Source organism: Streptopelia decaocto (assembly GCF_964273445.1).
Source record: "Streptopelia decaocto genome assembly, chromosome: 9".
NCBI lineage: Eukaryota > Metazoa > Chordata > Aves > Columbiformes > Columbidae > Streptopelia > Streptopelia decaocto.
In genome coordinates this window covers 4,487,511-4,507,678 of record NC_138664.1, presented here as the reverse complement: position 1 = coordinate 4,507,678, position 20,168 = coordinate 4,487,511, and the positions used below count along the sequence as shown (strand labels likewise).

At 42.0% G+C, this 20,168-nt stretch overlaps 1 protein-coding gene across 1 annotated transcript in view; it reads left to right on the top strand.

The window, feature by feature from the left end:
• LOC309443964 (cell surface hyaluronidase CEMIP2-like) overlaps window positions 1-20,168 on the top strand; it is a gene marked incomplete at its 5' end in the record, with an annotated part of 46,161 nt that overhangs the window by 9,692 nt on the left and 16,301 nt on the right. Inside the window, 9 exons of the mRNA XM_082061379.1 lie at window positions 279-348; window positions 980-1,108; window positions 2,122-2,207; window positions 3,563-3,694; window positions 3,815-3,850; window positions 4,672-4,824; window positions 6,590-6,767; window positions 10,942-11,157; window positions 18,795-19,003. Coding sequence (XP_081917505.1) covers window positions 279-348; window positions 980-1,108; window positions 2,122-2,207; window positions 3,563-3,694; window positions 3,815-3,850; window positions 4,672-4,824; window positions 6,590-6,767; window positions 10,942-11,157; window positions 18,795-19,003 — 1,209 coding nt within the window. The remainder of the gene's footprint in view (window positions 1-278; window positions 349-979; window positions 1,109-2,121; window positions 2,208-3,562; window positions 3,695-3,814; window positions 3,851-4,671; window positions 4,825-6,589; window positions 6,768-10,941; window positions 11,158-18,794; window positions 19,004-20,168) is intronic.

Here is a 20,168-nt window from a genome sequence, read left to right as displayed (position 1 = left end):
ACTTTGCATTTCCTTAAGCTGCATTTAAGAGAGCATGGATTTTGTGTTAATGGTCTCATATAATTTACAATAGGTTCAGCATGTGGCTCCATAAATGAACATGTCTGACATCACTAGATGCACTAGATGTTTTATTTTCCTTAAAGAATATCATTAAAAGGTTGTGTGGAGTTTTAAAGTCCGTAGGAGAGTTGTGGCTCAAGTCCTGTGCAGTGCTATAAAAACGATCCCTTCCTGTTTGGTGACTGCTTAGCATCATTTTGATTTTGATTTTTCAGGGCTGTCAGCACATTCTGGATTGCAAATCCGAATAACAACTTAATAGAGAATGCAGCAGCTGGTGCTCAGGTAAAATCATTTAACAGCAAGAGCTGTACTTTCCTCCAGTTCCCATATATTCTACTCTTATTGATGTCATTAGCATGAGGGCAATGACCTTTTAGCTAAGGCATCGTAAAATTTGAATATGTATTTCTGCAACCTTTGTATCCGTTAAGAACAAGTATTTTCCTACAGTTCTCATTCTGGAATCTCTCCCAGCTGTGGCTGGAAATGGTGTGTGGTGTCTCTTAGCAAATGTTGATTTTTATTAGTAGTTAATAGTTAAATGCCCAATAAAATTTTATATTTGTAGATACTAATATATACTCTCTTCTTGTTTTTATCTATGATGTTCCCTCAAATCCTATTTAATGTGCCTGTATAGAGAAGGCTATGTTTTCTAATAAACCATCTGAATTTCAGCCACAATATATGCATTTTTAAAGTCCATGTGTGTGCCCTGGGGGCCCACTGTCCATGCCAAAGGCTGAGCTGGGAGGTGTAAGATCACGGGTTGGTGTGTGTCCCCTGGGACTCGCACGTGTTTGGCAGGCTCAGGCTGGGAATTGGACCAGCAAGTGGGAAACCATAAGTCCCCAGGATAACCTGTATCATTAATTGTATTGTCCCATTTCCTGGACCTCTCTTTCTCTTTTAGGATGTCGGGATATGGTACATCTTCCACCGGGTTCCCACTGGACAGTCCAAGGGGCAATATCCAGAGGGACAGGCTGAACATACCCCCTTGGGAGTATTTTTCAACAACAGAGTCCACTCCAATTTCAAGGCATGTGGATGATTTTTATATGTTTCTGTCCATATAACAGTATGGCATGGGACTGACCATGCATGGTGCACTGAAATCAGATGATCGCGCGTGTCTTACATTTTGATAACAGCCTTTTAACACAATCAGGTTTTGGGGGTGATGCTCTTTCTAATGATTAAAGAGGGAGCTGAGCAGAATGGGGGTCCCATTTCAGGTGCTTCAGCTGGGTACCTGTGTTAGAGGGAGGTGCCCAGGCCATAGACAGACCTGCTTCTAAGTGAGATTTAAGGAATGGTGGGCAGCACACTGAGCACTGCTGTTGGCTACAGTGGTGCAAGGATATAGGAGGATGAGCGAAAGTCATTTGTGCCAGGGCCTGCTCATCACCTTTGACAAATGAGACCAAAAATTCAAGGGTAATTCCAAGTAAAACACTTTGCCCCAAATATACTGTTGACATGAAAACGTAACCTGTAAACTATGAAAAGCATTTTTAACTTGTTTTTCAGGATTCTAGATTGAAATCAGTGCTGTTCTCTGTGCCTTGTATATTTTACATCTTCGTCCATGACAGCTGCTGCTCTAGCCCAGAGTCTTTAACTTGGCTACAGCAGCTCATGTTCTCCTTTGACTGTCGGGGGACTCGTCACTCTGTATTTAAAACCTTACTTCTTAACAACACTCTTTTTTCCAAAAAGTTATCAAGAGCTTGGCAGAGTCCCTTATTGCTTTCTGCAAGGGAGAGCGAGCGAGTGGGAGTTCAGTGCCTTGCTTTGGGTCAAAAGACAGCCCAACATGCTGATGCATAACATATGGTGGGGCAGGCTCTGTCCTGACTTCAGCGAGCTCCATCCTGTGCTAATGTCATGCTGATCGGTGCCAAGTGACACCAAAAGCAAGCAGAAAGCCCAGGCTGCAGGCGCTCGCTGTGCCTGCACGCACTGGCTGCCTATGTTCATTGATAAAAATCTGAGATTTCTGGTCTCTGTTGGGCGGTCTGTTAAAATAATTGGAGTTGTGTGCATTTTTAGGCTGGTTTGTTTATTGGAAAAGGAGTAAAAACAACAAGAGCCAGCGCTGAGGATCCCCGAGAGTATCTCACTGTCGATAATGCCAGGTAAGCACATGCTGTATGGCTGAGTATTTTGGATAGTTGTATTGCTGCTTGGCTTCTGCATTGTATTTAACAGATCATTAATGTCTCATTATGGCTGGAGCATCTGAAAAAAAAACACACACAAGCTCTCTCTGATGTGTAGAGGCAAATACTTCATAGCTACGCACTGAATTGTTTGTATTATTGCTGACCAAGAATGATACGCGCGCACTTGAGGTTATGAGGACTAAGCAGCGAAGCACATGTAAAGGGATCCAGATCCCATTAATCTGTTAGTGTGTTTGTAAACTCCAACATTTCTTATTAATTGCTTAAAAGAACTTACATCTGAAAGATATAAGAGACTGCCGAGACTGGTCTAGGATTAATGAACAAAGTAAAGTAGCCTCAAAGCTTTTTGTCAGCTGCTTTAGAAATCTCTGAGCTTCCTTCTGCAGAGTGGAAGCAGGTAAATTAAAGCCATTTTCTCACCCACCTCAGCCCTGTGGGTCTGGTTGAGGAGGATGTGGCAGAAATCAGCCATTGCTCCTGGCCAAGCCTTGGCTTTTTTTTTCCTCCTCTGTCGCACCCTCTCAATGCTCCTGTATGGCTGAAAGGAAAGGGTGACTTTGCCCCCTTTAGTGAGACTTCCCTCCTCGGGCCACCCCATTGGGCACTGAGGTGGCACATCCCTGGGGACATCAGCTGGAGGAAGTAGGAGGTGAAGGTAGACTCAAAAAAAGCAAAGATGAGTTTTTCCAAACACAGCACAGGTCTACCCTGAACAGCCATTGTGGCAAGAAATAGCCTGAAAGTAACTGAGAACTGCCCAGTTCCCTGGGCGAATCCTTTTTTTCATATGACAGTTTCTTTTTTGACAGAGACAGGAGCATATGGAGGTCTTGTCTGCACATGCAAGGAAAGCAGCTCCAATTACTCCGTTATCTTTGTTGAATGAGATTCTTGAAAGTGCCTAATTGATTTTCTAGCATCAGTTCAGGGATTCTCAGTGGGCCTTGTAAGGACAATTACACAAGGGCCCAAGAGACTTGGGAAAAATGTTTTCTATGCTTCTAAATCACACTGAATCAAATTAAGGAGTAACCATGGGCCCATTGAAGTCTAGCAAGAAATCTCCTGTTGATTTCTCCAGGGTGAGAATTTCATGCTTATGAATGTTTCTTGTTTTCTGCTTTGTACCAAAGCACAGAGGTGAAATCAAGCTAATAGATTGACTCCGGTCCAGGGCATATCACCTCTTTAGGCCCATCACACTGATATTTGGAAGCCAAATGAGGTCTGCCAGGCATGACCTCCTCTGTCTGAGGTCGGTTCTTATGTCTCCTGCGCTGCATTAACTAAGCTCCTTCCTTCAGGTTTCACCCACATCAAGATGCTGATCCTGAAAAGCCACGAGTTCCTGCCATGATTGATGGTCTTATTGCTTTTAAAAATAATGACCACGGGGCCTGGGCCAGGGGTGGCGACATTATTTTCCGCAACTCGGGGTAGGTTACTGTAATGACGTGTTATACCATTCCCCTCGCAGCAGACATAAATAGGTCTGTACGCCAAATTCACTGCAGACATTCCTCCCCGTTTACACTGTTGTGTTTCTCCTGTCCCAGGTTTTCAGACAATGGAATTGGACTCACTCTGGCAAGGTAATTTCTTAAAATCTACCTTCTTCCATTTTTTTCCCAATGTAAGAGGCTCATGAATGGAAACCGAGACACTCCCCTGGTAATTACTGTAAGACATGAGAAAACCTCATGTTTGCATCCCAGACCACATCAAGTCTTCCCTGCACAGCCGTTAATACAAGGGGCAATTTAGGCTTTAATTCTCTTTTCCTCAGCATGTCTGGGGAATACATTGTAACTGCTGAATATTTCCTCTTGGACTGTAGGTCCTGAACCAGTAGACTAAACATCTGGCTCTGCCTTCAGGGAGACTTTTCTTCTGCTCTAGCCTGGTGGAGCAGCACCACTCATAGCTTCTGTGCTGCTGGGGCAGGGTGGCTGGGATGGTCCCACCTGGTGGCACAGCAGGTCTCCTGTCTTCTCTGCTGGTGTCTGCCAAGCTCCTGCTGCTGTCATCTCAACCACTCTTGCAAAAGACCTGCAAAAATATCCAAAATCTACTGCAGGCAATGAGAACCAGTGATGTTTGGCTCTCACTTCAGGAATGTAGCTAGAAAGTACAAACCAACTCAATATAGAGAAATTATATATATACATATATGGTGTAGAGATGTTTTTACCCAGACTGAGTTACCTGTATTACTGATATCTGAGCACTGAGCTACCTCCAAACTAACTTGCTGGTTTCTAAAGAGATTTTAAGGCAAGTTGTTATATCGGCACCTGCACTTTTTTTTTTCCAAATTAAGAAAGAAATTCTGCTGTGTCTGTAGTTTAATTAAAAGTGTTAATTAATTGGTTGCGCTGTACTGCATAGTTACCTCTTGTTTCTTTGCTCATAGTGATGGGACTTTCCCAACAGATGAAGGCTCCAGCCTGGAGGTTACACACTCCATTTTTGTTGGAGAAAGCAGCAACGTTGGCTCCCAGGGAGGCCAAAACAGCTACTGGGGAAAAGGGGCAAATGGAGAATACAGAACACTGCCCAGAAACAAGTGAGCTATTCTTCTGCCATTTCTTCCTGGCCTTAGCATAAACTAGAAGAAAAGCCTGAGGAATTAATGTGACTACCAACAAGTAATTTATACTGGGTGTTTAAATTATCGTACAGGCCAGAAATAATAAGCATCTGAAAAAGCTCACCCTGCAGGCCAACAGCTTGAGAGCATTCTTGACTGAAAGTGTTTTGATTTAATTTTCTGCTTAATTTATTAGTCACTGGAGGATGGATTAGATAATCTGAAAGATACCAAATGGCTTTTGTGTAGTGCTTCAGTAGCGCAGCGTCGAGCTGATGGAGCAGCTCCCATACACCATGTCACCATCCCTCCTGCCAGTGTAGCTGGGCAAACATGGCCAGTTTGACAAAGGAGAAACCATTTTTCATTATTGCATCTTACTTCTCTTTCAATAGCTGTATGTTATTTTCTATTTTGGTAGCCTCCTGTCTAGCAACCATGGTGCCTACCCACAAACCCACAGCAAAATGTGCTTCCCCAAGCTGAAATTCTACCCTAATGTATGTTTTTGATGATGCCCACCAATTGTTAATCCCTTTGCAAGGAATATAAAGCTAAGGAATAAGCAGTACTCAGTAGACATGCCATGCACACAGCACTGACTATACATGTCTCAACCATAAGTGACAGAGTACTGGGATCTATGTAGGACAGCAAGCATAATCAGAGCTATCCTCAGTCATTATTGGTGGTGTTATTTTAACTGCAATTGCAAAAAACTCCTTTGCAGTTCAAACAAGGTCTTATCATCTGTGAAACTGTTAAGCAATGTGCTCTTGGAAAGGAATATGCCAAAACGTCTGATATCTGTCCTGTCATTACACCGTAGTGCAAAACGGGATGTAGGGATTGTACCAGACCAAACTACTGGGATAACAGCTCTGGAAATTGAAGAATTATTTGGTCAAGAAACAACTGTTTGTGCCTGTTTTTTCCAATTGACAAAGTGTTTCTGGATTTCTAGAGCCAACCAGTAAGGAAAAACAGCAGCGTTGGGAGGGAATCTGGGCCTCGGTGACCCCCAGGCTGGAGAGAGCCTGTATGCCCATGGGATGCCCACTTTGTGGCTTTCATGCCTGAACAACTCTGTCTGACCTCCATAAGCATCGACCCACCCTTCCATGCCACTACTAGTCAACTTCATTACTGTCTGCAGACCATGGAAGGGGCAGGTTCTTACCTGTGACTCTAGTGGCATCTCCTCTGATATTTTGACACGTCCCTGGACTGAAATCGCTTTTCTGTATGAAACGCTGTGGACTAGGTCCTAAGGATCTCGTGTGAAATGGCTTGTAGGGAGAGGAGAAACTGTTCTGCACCAGTCGGTACTTGCTTCCACAGAGACATTTGCCTCCAGGGAGTCTGACAGATATTTTTTCAATCATGGTCAAGTTTTCCTGAGAAACTCGACTACCCTGGAACAGGAAACCTGATGGCAATGCTGCCACACAGCTCCTTGGGTCTTCCTTGTGATGATGAGCCCCTGGGTTGCTGGGGACAAGTTTTGAACTGCATTGCCCCAGCTTAAAGCCTTAGGCAGGCTTATGAGTCTTTTTTTTTGGCTCTTGAACCTTATCCTGTAGAGGATGTTTAGCAGAGTTTCATCTTTCATTAACTGTGTCCCGGTTTTGGGAAAGGAGAGGTGGTTTAGCTACTTGTTAGTATCTTTCTGTGTCTCAGGAGAAGACTCAGTTTACTCAAGCTTTTAACACCGGATTGTGTTTGTTTTTAAATCTCACAGGACATTCCCTATTCGTGGATTCCAGATTTATGATGGGCCTGTCAGGATAGCAAAATGCACTTTCAAAAAGTTCACCCCAACTGTTGACAGATACTCAAGTGCCATTGGGTTCTTCATGAAAAACTCCTGGCAGATAAGCCCCCAGAATAATGTGTCGCAGATCCTGATGGAGAAAAGTGTAAGTAAGAAAAGCAGGAATGCATGCTGTTAGATGGGCGAGTTTTTGACGTGGTGAGAGAATTTCCAGGCAGTGATGCATGTTACATTGGTACATACTTTTGACTTGTTTTGCGACACTTTTTTTTTTCTTAATGGAGGTTATTTATAAACCAGTAAAATGTGAAGGTATCTTATGACTGGGCAGACATACATTACAAAATCTACATTAGAGGAAAATTTAATCTTCTAACCAGGAAATCCAACCTTAGCTGGTGTGTCATTACCAGCTTCTATATGCTGAGAACGTTGCGAGGACCCAGTCTCAGAGGTTGAGTGGAACACAACAGAGATCTCAGGAGGCAGTAAGCTGCTATGCAGTTCTCATATAGAAGTAAACAAATGCACTTAGAAGCAAAGCTGTGGCCCAGTTTCTGGGGTCAGCAGTGAAATTCCTGTTGAGCGCAACAGGGACTTCCCTTGAGCAGTGACAGGAGAAGGGGGCTCTGTATCTGCCTTGAGAGGAGCCGTAGGATGCTGAGCAATTCCTGTCCTTGTCTTGGGTTCCTGCAGGGATCATGACCCTGCACACTTGGCTTGGGAAATGACAGATTCCACCTGGCTGGCTCCCAGGGATCATAATTTCTCCTTAGCTTTTTTCAAACAAGGGCCATGCTTGTTAGGATGTCCATGAACTGTAGTAACTTTGGCTTGAGGTTTGGCTTTATCTTGAGGAAATTTCCATTGCTCTGGGATTGACCAGTATCATTCCCTCTGGCAAGCAGTTAGTTTGTCTGTCCCCTCTCTGATACACTTCAGACCAACAACAGGAGGGTATTTCATGAAAGGGCGATGTTGATTGCAGTCACTTGACTGTTTCTCTAAAGAAAACACAGTTCCTGTGCATTTCAGTAAAGATAACTTAGTTACCTTAGATGCTTTAGGGAGCATTGAAACAAGAATAAGGGCTAATTTGCCATACCTTCTTTATGTCCTTGGGGAAATGGTTATAAGATGATCATGGGGAACATTAATGAAAAAATCAACTTGGAACCAGAGAGGGGAGCTTAAAGAAAAATGTATGATGAAGAAGTTCGATTGGTGGACTGAAGAGAGTGGGAATTTTCCTCCAGTAATGGGTGCAGAATTCTGTCCAACAGAATGGTTTCAGACAGATGGTATCTGTGCACATTAGCGAAGAGGATGATTAACTCTTGAATGGCTGAAAATGCAGCTCTTTAGTACAGTTGCACCATTTGCTGCCAATGAACCTGTTAAATATCCCAGCTTTTTTTGTCTGAGAGGCAGTTTAGTACTCCAACGCCTTTAAGATCTGAGGTTTTGGGGGTAAAATTGGTCAGAAGACTAACTAAATACTTCAGCGAAGCAAATTAAAATAATATAGTGTCAACTGATCACAAAAACCCCCTAGTATATATCACTATCTCAATAATTATTTCTTGTATGTATATTTCCAAGAAATATCAATTTCTGAAGCTGGTATTTTGCCAGCTTAAAAACCATTTATATTTGTAACCACCTGCATCCCAGCACTTTTCACTTTGACTCTGTTTTATCTGGATTGAACCCAGATGTGCTAAATCTGATTTCAGACTTGAAGGACCATGGTTAGTTTATTGTTTCAATGCTAATTACTATATGGGACAATATGTCTTTGACTAGTTAAGATAGACCCTGTAGGCTGTTTTAATTAATTTTCCATCTACAGGCTTCATTTTATTACTTTGTAAAGGCTAGCTAAGTACTAATTCCCTGAAGGACAATCATTTTACAATTGTTTTTTAAGAAGAAATTAAGCGTTACTGCAAGTTGTGTAGTGATGACAAAACTATTAGTCATGCGGAAGGAATAATTGTATAATTGATCAGACTAATCAACGGATCAGCTAGACAACAAATTCATAGGGCCAGTCAGGTCTTGTTTAATTCCAGCATAAAATTCACAGTCAAGCAGAACAGAAGACCTGAACATTCCCCTCCACAAAAAGTATCCTAGTTGCCTTTCTGTCGACACACCTAAATCTCATATATTAAATTTGTGCATTTATAGAAAGTGTTTTCCACTGCAGTTTTCATAGCTTGTCTGCATCTGTGTTAGGTGTGTTGCTTTTGGACAGGTTGAGTTAACGTATTCCTAAGAGATTATGTACTCATGTAACCATCATCTGTCAGGTCTCCCTGTTAGGCTTCAGACAGGTAATTCAGGTACCCTTAGTGCCATATCACTCCCAGATAGTCCACACATAATGAAAATCAGGTGTCTGGGTAGTAGTGTGCTGGTTAGACATGCCCTGTCTCTGCACCCTCCTTGAGCTCATTCCCCATGGACAGACTTGACGAGCTGAGTCTTTTCTCTATTCACGGGCATCCACTTAGGAAAAAATACCTGTTGCCATCGCTGTAACTGCAAATGCAGTGCACCCCATCCCTCAGCACACAGAAGTAAGGTAACCTTGAGACTTATGAAAGACGTGGCACTGCTCATTACCATTTCCACTTTGATTCTGACTTTCAGACTTTTCAGAGGAGAATATTAGAGATCAGACTAGCGTTAGCACCAAAACCGTCTGCTGCTGGATGGAAACACTGAGGGTGTTAATCAAATGTGAGCTGTACTGGCTGTGCCTCCGTTTGTTTTGAAGTTCAACAGACTTTGTTCTCCTCCCCAGTGAAGTGCCCATTTTCATGTTCAACTCCAGAAATACACTGTCACGAAGTATTTACAATGGAGCTTTGAGCGGCAGCACAGTGTTTACATTTTTTTAATATCTCCTCTTTTATAAATTAAAATGAAAGAAAAAAAAACACAACCAAAAAAAAAAAAAAAAAAAAACAGAACTAACTTTTGTGATCCTTCTACTTTGCCAAGTAGCCCTTTGGGCAAAGAATTCCTGCACTGCAGTAAGAAAAGGTTTGAAAACAGTCAAAAATAGACATTAAATTTCTATGTGTTTGAGCCTCCTTTAAATGAGACTGCTTCAGGTGTTTGTTTATGAGACTCAGACAAGAATGTGGGAGAAAAATTGTTCTAGGCTCTCATTTATTTTGAAAGGAATAAAGACTTTTATTCTGCACATAGTTCTTGCTGCAGTGGCCATTCTTTTTAAGGCAATGGGACTTTCCATCTAACTCAGAATCACAATGACCCTCCTATTCTCCTAAGCTGGTCTGTTTATTATTGTTAAAATAAAGCCTTTAAAGCCCTTAGTAAACTTGCAGCCTAATCCTGCTAACATTAATTCTTACTCATGTGCAGAGTCCAATTAAAAATAGTTGGGCTAAATGAAACAAATTACAGTCTTTTGGGTCGGCATGATCCAGTTGCTATTTATGCCGTCTGCTTTAATACACATTGCTGCAGGATTCATTCGGAGTACTTGACCTGGAGTAATTATTTTCTTGATTACTTCAGAACTTAATTGCCATACACTGTAATAATTTTCTCTGCAGACATTAAAATATTCCATGCCTTTTTCCCCGAACATCTGCAGTTCCCTTGTTTTGCTGGATTTTCATATCAGGACAGATTCTTTAACTTAGCTATTGAGAACTCTTAAAAACAGAGCTAATAATAATGAGGATAATGCTGTTTCCTATTATTCCTCTTTCCTAGATAAATTCTTCAGGGGATATATTAGAATGCGCACAAGAACCAATTCTGAGAATTGTTGTCACTTTTATGAGCTTTACAAGGTTTTAGGGGAACAATTAGAAAAAAAAAAAGGCACTCCCAGAACTGCTTAGAACAGCCATTGAAGATATATGAGAAAATTCCCCAAATATGGAGTAATTTTTGCTTCTTTGATCACTGCTGTGATGTTCCTCAGTAAAATTAATAATTTTACAGTACTTCTTCACTCTTTGAGTCATCCTCTTCCTTTTGTCACTGCACAGTTTATTGCTGTGTGATTCCAAGGAGTACACGATTGTGTGGATGCATTTCAAAGAACCAGAAGTCCAATTTTAATGAAAATATCTCCTGAGATTAAGAAATGAGGGGGAAAACCAAGACAGTCAGAAATGTTTCTAAATAGAAGAGGCAAAACCAAAACTCTTACACAAACAACAGAGCTTTCTAGTTCTTGTTGTATCACTGTTTTGGCTGTTAAAACCCTGCAAACCCAAGTCCTTGTTTAGAAATAACCAATAATTTTTCTTCTTATTTTCTTCTGCTAGGTTGGACTGAAAGTGTTTTTTGGCAGATCTGGTCAGTGGTTTGGAAACAACGATAATGATGGTGACAAAATGTCTGTTTTCCATGACCTGGATGGCTCAGTGACAGGGTATCCAGACACCTTTGTGGGCAGAGCGGACAACTACCTGCTGCGTCACCCCGGGTGTCTCACTGTCCCCCGCTGGAACGGGGTGATGTGCACTGGGAAATTCGCACAGGTAACGGGGCAGCGTCGCTGGGTGCGTTGGGTGGGTGTCCTCAGGTGGTCTGCTGAGGGGTGGTGGAGTGAAGCCTACTCAACCCTCCATAAGACAAGAGGTGAATAATGGATTTGGTGTAATTTTACTGTTCTCAGTGTTATCTGCCTAACTCCAGGCACTCAGTCTGCAGCTTGTGGCTGTCAGGAGTCCCGTCTCTTCCCAGTTGCCCACAAGAAGCTGCAAGTTGAAATCTAGCTGGGGGACAGTTGGGCATTTTCTGGTTCTTGCTTCCAGGAGCTTGTCCACTGTGTCATGGGTCTCTGGTGGATCAAGTTTCAGTAGTGGAAGATGTTACTCCTCTGATACATCCCACTGTGTTCAGGATGGTGAAATGGTGGTTGAGACACAAACTCACACTTATTGCCATCCAGAAATCACTGGCTGAGGGAGGGTTAGTCTTGAGTCAGGGTGGTCTTAAACCTTCACAGCAGTTTTCTTCAGTACACTTGAGTTAGAGACCCTAACTGAGATGTCAACACCTTGGTAGAAAGGGCTGCAAATCCCAGGTGACATTTCAGTAGGGAAAGAAAGAGGAGAATAGTAGATGGAGGGAAAATGTGACCTCAAAATCAGATTGTGGTTCACTGTATGTTGCTCACATTTAAACAAGTCCTTTGTGTGGGGATAGAGTGTACTGTAAATACATGACTCACCACAGCTTTCATGCTCACCTTTATGAGACCGCAGATGGCTCTCCTTGCTCCTCCACTTCTAAAGGATGTTAATTTATTTTATTTATCCAGGCCTGTTTTAAAACTCCAATTACTTGGACTTCTTGCCAGGTCTCCTCTCCTTGTATTAAGACACTGTCTGGTGGGCACATACAGCACCATGTGGTTTGGGGTTGGGGAGTTGGTACTGGGAGCCCTCATGCAAAATGCTGCTTTTGGAAGGACCATTGTGTTCTTGCAACCCCAGAGAACAGCCCTGGACTATCAGATAAACACTGCAGTGGTGTGCACTGCTGGATGGGAAAGGCAAGAATGGAATACAAAGTGATCTTAAAATAAGATCAGAGTTCATGAGATACAGCAGGTGTTGTTTACTTAATTATTTATTTGTTAAGAGCCTTCTGTGTGCTTGGAAACATGCTGCAAACTCCTGTTTCATTGGGAGTCAGCAGACATTGCCCAGATATCAGCAGGTGTGGCACATGAAACTCTACCTGAAGCCACTGAAGATCGGGCAGCATCAAAAGTGCCTCAAGAGGAACAGGCTGTCCTCAGCTTTCCCTTTGTAACATGCAGCACTGTGAGTGTGGGGATTAGCAGAGCCTGATATCCTACAGCTGCACCTCAGGATGGGTTCCAAACCTAGACTCATGGATTTTTTTCTGCGTTGGGAGATTTCTGGAGGTGCTTTTTCTGTGGCTTCTCTGATGTGTAGTGATGTGTGGGCTTGCACTTTGGGCAGTCAGGCACAACACTGCCTCCCCTTTCTCCAAGGAACTTTATGTGTGAAACTTTTAGGAACGCAAGTACCTTTGAGACCTCTATGCCTACATAATATGTGCACAGTCAAATCCAGATTATGTATTTCTCCTTAAGCTAAAACAATGATATGCATTTGCTTTAGTTGCACAGTAGAGAGCAGGAGTTGCTATTTAAGTGTTTAGACACCGGATTTATGCACTCTGCTTTGCTATCGACTTGGCAGAAACAGGATTGGGCTCCTATGAAACACTCTCGCTGAATCAGGGTTTTGTGCTTGGTGCTTATTTTTGCTCTGTGTCTCTAGAGGCATGATATTCTCTGCTCTGGCACCCTAACAGTTAAATTCAGAACTGTAAACAAGTAGGCAGTTATATTTTTATTTCTATTAATACTCTCCTGGTTATGGCACTCTATGTGGTGAGGCAGTTTTTCCACCATAGAAAATTTCCTTGGCGAGGTTTAGGCAAGCATAAACATTTGCTTCTCTGGGATCCGTTACTTACCAGCATTTTTCAACTAATCAGCATCCAGCAGGATGAGTAAAGCTCATTTTAAATGCTTCACTTTATGGGTTTTGGGTAGGGGAATATATATGTGTGCAGGGTAGAAGAAATTGGTTCCGTGCAGCAGGGTTTGATTTAATTTGAAGGGTATATGTGTTGGAGTATTTCAGCTTAACCCTTGTTCTCAGCGCATTGACAAACCGATGGTTTGTTTGTGTGTGAAATTCTGAGTCTCATATTTTAGATCAAAAGCCTAAAAGAGTGAATCCAATTATGGAGAAAGATGGTTTGCTTTGATCTTAGCAACTCTATTACAAAATCTGTTTTTCTTCGCCTTTTCATGTGGCTGTGGTAGACAAGACCTTTTATTCTTCCCTAGCATAAGCAGGTGAAAATGTCCTTTCAGTTGAAGGAAATAGTGACTCTCGTATTACTGCTGAACTGGTCCCAAGATAGTCAGCCTAGGGATGGGCTACTTGGCGTGGAAAAACGAGATCCAAGTCCTTTAGCTAACATTGCAGCCAAATCCTTTCTGAGCAAAGTGCCTCGAGTTCAGTTAATTCCTTTCTGCTTGGTTTCTTCCGTGCACTTTTCATGCTCATCTTCTCCTGGATGCAACTTGTGCAGGAAAGGAAATGCCTGGGGAAAACCTATTCCTCTGGCAGCATTTCTAGATCCACAAAAACCTGGGGACAGTCTTTCCTGAGGGTGTTTAAATCTGGCAACTCAGGCTGACATTCCCACCTTCCTATGGTTGGTTCATGGTCCTTCCTGCTCGCCGTCTCCAAGAAGCACCACTCACCTTCCCCACATGGTATCTGAGACCTTCCTGTAGCAGCGAGCACTGAGAAAAGCCTTGTTGCTTTTCACTACGTAAAAATAGTTCTGGGACCACCTTAAAAATCACAAAATTTACACAAGGAAGGACTATCAGGTCTTTTTGTTTCCTCCTTTCGATTCTGGAGGCTGTGGGGTTAGTGTTGTCCAAACAAGACCAACCCCTTTGCTTTTTAGTGACGGCTGAAACTCTCATGTTGTAATGTAAATAAAGCGAGGCTTTGAGGAAGAACACCAAGTAGGGGGAGACTCACAGGGAAATCACAAGAGTTGGCAGCACCACATCTTCTGGCAATCTCTATGAGTCACTCAGACTCCGTCGGCAGGGCACTGAGGTCCTGTCAACCTGACTTCAGCTCTTGCAAAGGTCAGTAATAAAAGAAAAATGTAGGGTGAGGCTCATCCTGTAGTTCTCTCCATGTAGATGGGTGAGATTTCCAACAGCGTTGGACTGGAGACACCTCAACACCTGCATTACTTGTTAAAATGTAAATGAGATTCCTAAACCATTTCTGATTTTTATATAAATTATAAGACAAGTGCCTTGGCTCCCACTGGGCAATTGAAACTGTGCACTTACTGCTTCCTCACAGACTTCACAGCAACTCATCAGCAGAGGCTGTGAAAGCTCTCTTTTTCAGTATTCATCTTTATTAAATAAGCAGAGGTTTTGGCAGGACATGCTATTTTCTTTTGTAAGCTTAAAAAGGTGTTAGACAGTCATAAGAGACTGCTACATAGCTAAATTAGTGTCAGTTTTGCATTACCAAAAAATTGATGCCTTGCTATTATAGAATACTTCAGGCAATGCTGTTGATTTTTCACCAGTTCACCTGGTTACTGCCTTGCTGCCGGCTGCTCAAGTAGAAATTCTTGCCCTTCTGTTAACTCATTTCTTGCACTGAATGCTCACAATTGCACTGATCCTGCATCTCCAAGTTATATATCTTCAGCTTGTATCCGCTGTATTCACTGCCTGTGTAGCTAATTTTGGTATTGATGCTTCTAAACGTAAAGTGGGAGATGCAGCAGGTAGTAAATGGTGCTTTTCTGAGCACAGGCAAAACCGTACAGTCCCAGTGTACCTGTGATGCTTGAGTATCGTCAGCACCTCACACACTGGGAAGAAGGAAAGCCTGCAAGATATTTTTTCACCTAATGGTGTCTGTATTTGGACAAGGAGGTCCAATTTTGACCTGTGGTGTGCACCAATGGAAAATCAAAGTAGTTTTGCTGATGGCAGTGAAGGTGCTGTCATTTTTACAACCAAAAGTTGGTCCTAGCATGCCTTATAGAAAGACAGATTTCTTTTCCTTCTGAAAGAATTTCTTTCTGAAAGGTCTTCATTTGGAAACTTCCTAGAGAAAATGTTTTGCCCTGATAAATTAACCTTTTTTGAATAGTCAACCAGAAGAGGAGAAGGTGTGGTTTGAACTTCTCATTTTGCCCCAGCTTGACAGCTGAAACTAGAAAGCAATGCAAACCTATTCTCAGAAACCAAAGTTTTCTGTTCCAATACTTTGCATGTTGCTTATCTTCATACTTGCTATCTAGTTGTATAGCAGGTCCCCCATGAATTGTAAAAGAACTTATCTTCTCAGTTTCACAATCTACTTGGGAAAATTGCCATGTAAGCACAGGGAAATCTGACACATCTTTTTAGCATGAAGTGTTAAGCAGCTAAAATGACAACTACGTCCATTAAACCATCCAAGCAAGTAGAAGGCTCACATTTTATAACATTTTAACTAGCTGTTCTTCTCCTACTACATTAAGCTGTCACCACTTCTCATATTTTAAAGTACTTTTATGACCCACTTTCTTCTTTTAAATATTTCGCTAGAGCTAACTGAAAATTATGGAGGTGTTGCTACAGAAGATGGATTTTTTTATTCTAGAAAAGAAGTGATCTCGTTAATCTCATTTTCAGTCCTATTCACAAGTGTTTTGCCCCTGGAAAGGTAGGTAGGAGGAAGAAAAGTGATGAAGTCTCCCAAGTTTAGTTCAAGTAAGTAAAGGTGTCACAGAGTGATGGCTGAGGAAGAAAGAGGCCACGTTGTGACATCCCAAGGGCACTACGCTGCGACAGTGGCTGATGTTTCACCTACCTGGGGCCAGAAGAGCTTAAAAGGGTTATTCTTTTTCAGGGAATTTACCTACCGTGACCTCCTTTAGTGATAAATATTTTGCAGGATCCACCAGATATTCTGCTGTATATCTGTGGAACTGAAAATCACATCCTTGGTGGCTTGCAGTTCTGGCGGGCGTTCACTCAGTTTCCACTGTTGGTCGTTGCAGGAGACAAAATAAGTTTACAAATATTTCTGTCAACACAGAAGTGGCATTTTTCCTCATTCTTGTAATTACAGTTTCATTCTCAAAACAGCTGTCACCATTATCCTTAATGTCAGACCTGTGACTTGGTCCCTAGGCTCTGGGAGGAAAATGTTACCAGCAGATCTCTGACATGCTTTCCTCAACATCTGATTGAAGCATACTGCATGCTCTTCCAGCACTTTCTGAACTCATTAACAACCACTGTAACGAGCAACTTAGGCCATGCATAGAGCTTTCTCTCTCCTTTTTTCTTTTTGCACAAATACCTTGAAGTATATAAGAATCTTTTGTTCTTGGCAGTCTGTAATTTAGGAACTTTTTGGACTCATCGAATGCATTTCCTTCCTTTCTTGGTTTAGTTTATCATTGATGCATTTCATTTTGTACTAAGTGCACAGCAGGTACCACCTTAACATTCTGTGCTTGCTAGAGACACATATTAAAAGGAAATAATGTCAAAGTTTACAGTGATAGGACAGAAACTCTTGCCTCTTATCCAAAAAGACACAAGTGGGCTATTATTTTGCAGTATCACAGTTCATTCCCACATTTCTTTGTCACAAATCGCCATTTTGACTGAGAACAATTAACACATTGATGGGATTTCAGGTCCAAAGGGACCTTACTGATCACCTGCTCTGACCTTGGCACTTACCCATCCAGGTGGGGACAAATGAGATTAAAATGTGGCTCATTGCATTGCATGTTACTGCTTTTCTAATCATTATTTGAATGTGAAGGGAAAATAGGTTTTCCTCCTTGATTTCATAGATGAAAAAAGTCTTTTATCAGGCTGTAAAAATAATTTATTCTTCCTTGATCCATCAAGAAAGAGCAAATGGGCTGCCGCTCAGAGATTGTTTGGAGTGAATTACTTGATCAATAAGTTCAGCCGTCAGGAAAAAATTCCGTTTAATGCAATTCTGCAATCCACTTTAATCTTCAATGGTCTGCAGATGGCACTCAGGATAGGTTCTCATCATTAAAGTGCAATTGTGCGAAAGGAGGAATAGACCGAACATCCAATAAACATTTACAATCACTTTTGGATTACTTCTTTGATACGACACCAAATTTTTTAACTTGAGCATTCAGCATGAGGCTGCTGAATTCACAGGTGAGGTGAGGGGTAGGCAGAGAGGACCTGTCTTGTGGAGGTCCTCAGGAATTCCAACTCAACACGAGGATCAGGAACAAGTGCAGAGTCCTTCCGAGTGTGAAACTGGAACTGGGAATGGAACTGGCTGGAAATCCCAACTAAAATAAGCCAGTGAGAGACATTCTGTTTGTGCAGAGCTTTCAATCTGGACAGACAAGAGGAAGAGAAGCAGATATGGAGATGTGAGGGGCCAAAGTCTCACAGCCCAGCATTAGAAAGTGGATATCCTGGTAGATGGAGTCTTGGCTCTCTGCTGGTCTTGGCTGTGCTTGTATCCTTGCCTGCATTTTAAAAACTTAAGAGACTGCTGCCTTCATTTTGACCTACCTCAAAGACAGAAATTGCATTTTAAAACAATTTTGCTGAATGGGTTCTCATGTAGAAACTTAGATATTTCTGAGCTCACATGGATTTTTATGTTGGATGTTTCAAGTTCTTGATGCGAAGAGCGCTATTCCACACTGTAAGAGAGTGAAGGAAGCGGGATATAGGTGTCCTCGCCTGTCCTCAGTGCATTTGAATCCCTTAGGGAACATGGCAAGCTGTTTGCTACAACCCCATGTGCCGAGACTAGATTTGTATGACTGGCTGTGCATCCTCCTTTGGCATCGGAATTTCATGCAAGGGGAAGCAGGTGAACATCATGTGTTTGTCCTTAAAACCAATGTTTGTCACATGAATTGGCCTTCATTTAAGTGATGACAGGACAGAAAGAGATACAACCGGAGCGTAGTTTTGTAACTGGTCTGTAGAAGTGAACTACAGGCCAAGGGCATCTGTTGGTTCCTGCACAGAGCAGCTCTCTGGTCAAGCCTGTGGAACATGGTAATTAGACTGTAAGATCATATAGCCAGGCCATTGAATTTTAGCCCCCAAAATTTCAGCCTCGTCTGCTACTTGAGAGCAACGATGTGGATTCCATTAGATCACTGGATCTAGTCCAAAGCCCATTGAAATAACTTAAAAGTTTTCTGTCTTTTCAATGGAATAAGCCTGTTTTTAAAGTGCAATTATTTGAATTCATAAAAAAGAGTTACTTCGTGATATTTCCTTGCTTGCCCTTTTCCCTTGAGATTTTGAATAGTGAGCATTTTTATGGTGCTGTACAATTCATATCTCACTTCATGGTGTCCCGACGAATGGCTGCAGATGCTGTTTCTGTTTTACCTTTTATATTTGAACTGGAAACGTTTCAGTGACTTTCCAAATGTTCTGAGCTCTTCATTGGCAAAAAAACATGTACAGGCAACGATGATCAAATGCACATGTTATAGCTGAGCTTGGCCGGTTTAATGGGTATGTTTGTCATTTTCCTTTCACCCTCAGCTTTATATTCAGGCCAGACGCCCCGAGAATCTGACCTTATCCATTGCCAGAGCAGCATACCATTCTCATCCCGTGCGGCTGCAAGGTGTGAACAGAGGAGCACCGTACCAGCAGTACCAGCCCGTCGTCATGCTCGAGCAGGCTTATATCATCCAGTGGGACGGCAGAGCACCTGAGGATATTATCCTGTACCCGATCAACTTCAATAGGTACTGCCCTACATTGTAGGAAAATGTTCTGTTTTCTAAAGGTCTGGAGCTTTAACAATTTCCCAGGTTATTCGCAAGTGACCTGTCAAATGCCTCAGCAGTTTCTGAGGGTGTGGAAGCAAGGTGTTAATGGCTGGCACTTACTGATGCAAAAAGATGCCTCTACTTTTACTTTATTCAGCTTTTTTTGATGTGCAGAGATGTTTCTCTTTCCAGAAAGTTTTGAAACAGAATCCAAGTAAGTCCTGGCCTGCTGTCCCTGAATTCCCTCCAGAAGAGCTCTGGCTCTTGTTCGTTTGTTTGTACTAGTTACTGCACACATAATTTATCTCCCATACATATAAAGTGCAGAAATACATCAGAATGTGCACAGAGCTTTGCATCTTCTCTCATCCAAACAGCCCTACAATCACTGTTTCTTTTTACATAAAGTTTTAAAATGTTAAGGCTCAGTACAGCAAAACTGTAGGCTGTGCTGCATTGTTTTTCCATGATTTCTTCTACCGTTATATAAAAGTGGGGTATATTCATTTTAGACAGTACTTTTTTTTCCCTTGCAATCTGTTTCATTTTGCATAATTTCATTTACAGTTTTCCTGTTTTCTTTATTTATGTATCTTTGTGCAGTTTAAGGAAGAGGAAAATCTATTAGTCACTCATGGACAAGCTGAGCTTTGCAGTTATTATCTCTTTTAAAATGATTAGCTATTTCCTTGCAATTGCAGATCTAAGTCTTCTGCTGGGTAACTGGTGGTTACTCCATCCCTGTGCCAATTAAGGCTTGCCAAAGCTTTGGCCTGGGGTCTTCAAGCACAGATTCAAATTTGAAGGCAGCACTGGGTCTTTGGTAAAACTCGGCTTGAAGTTTAGCTCTTGTTCAAGCAGCAACTTAACTACATTTTACTATTGAAAGCCACAATGTGGTTATGGTTCTCTTTGTCTTGTGTGAAAACAGTTATTTCAACGGGGCAAAGGTTTGTAGGTTTTTCTGATCCAGAACCAGTTGGCAAAGTATGTGTTTTGAAGAACTAAAACCAAGAAATATACTGTAGTGAAAGCAAACCACAATTTTACTTAATTTCACTTAAAGCATCTTGCTAAGAAATAATTGGGAGAGAAATGTGTGGTTTCTCTGTGTACACCTCAAGTGTGCTGGATGCTAACG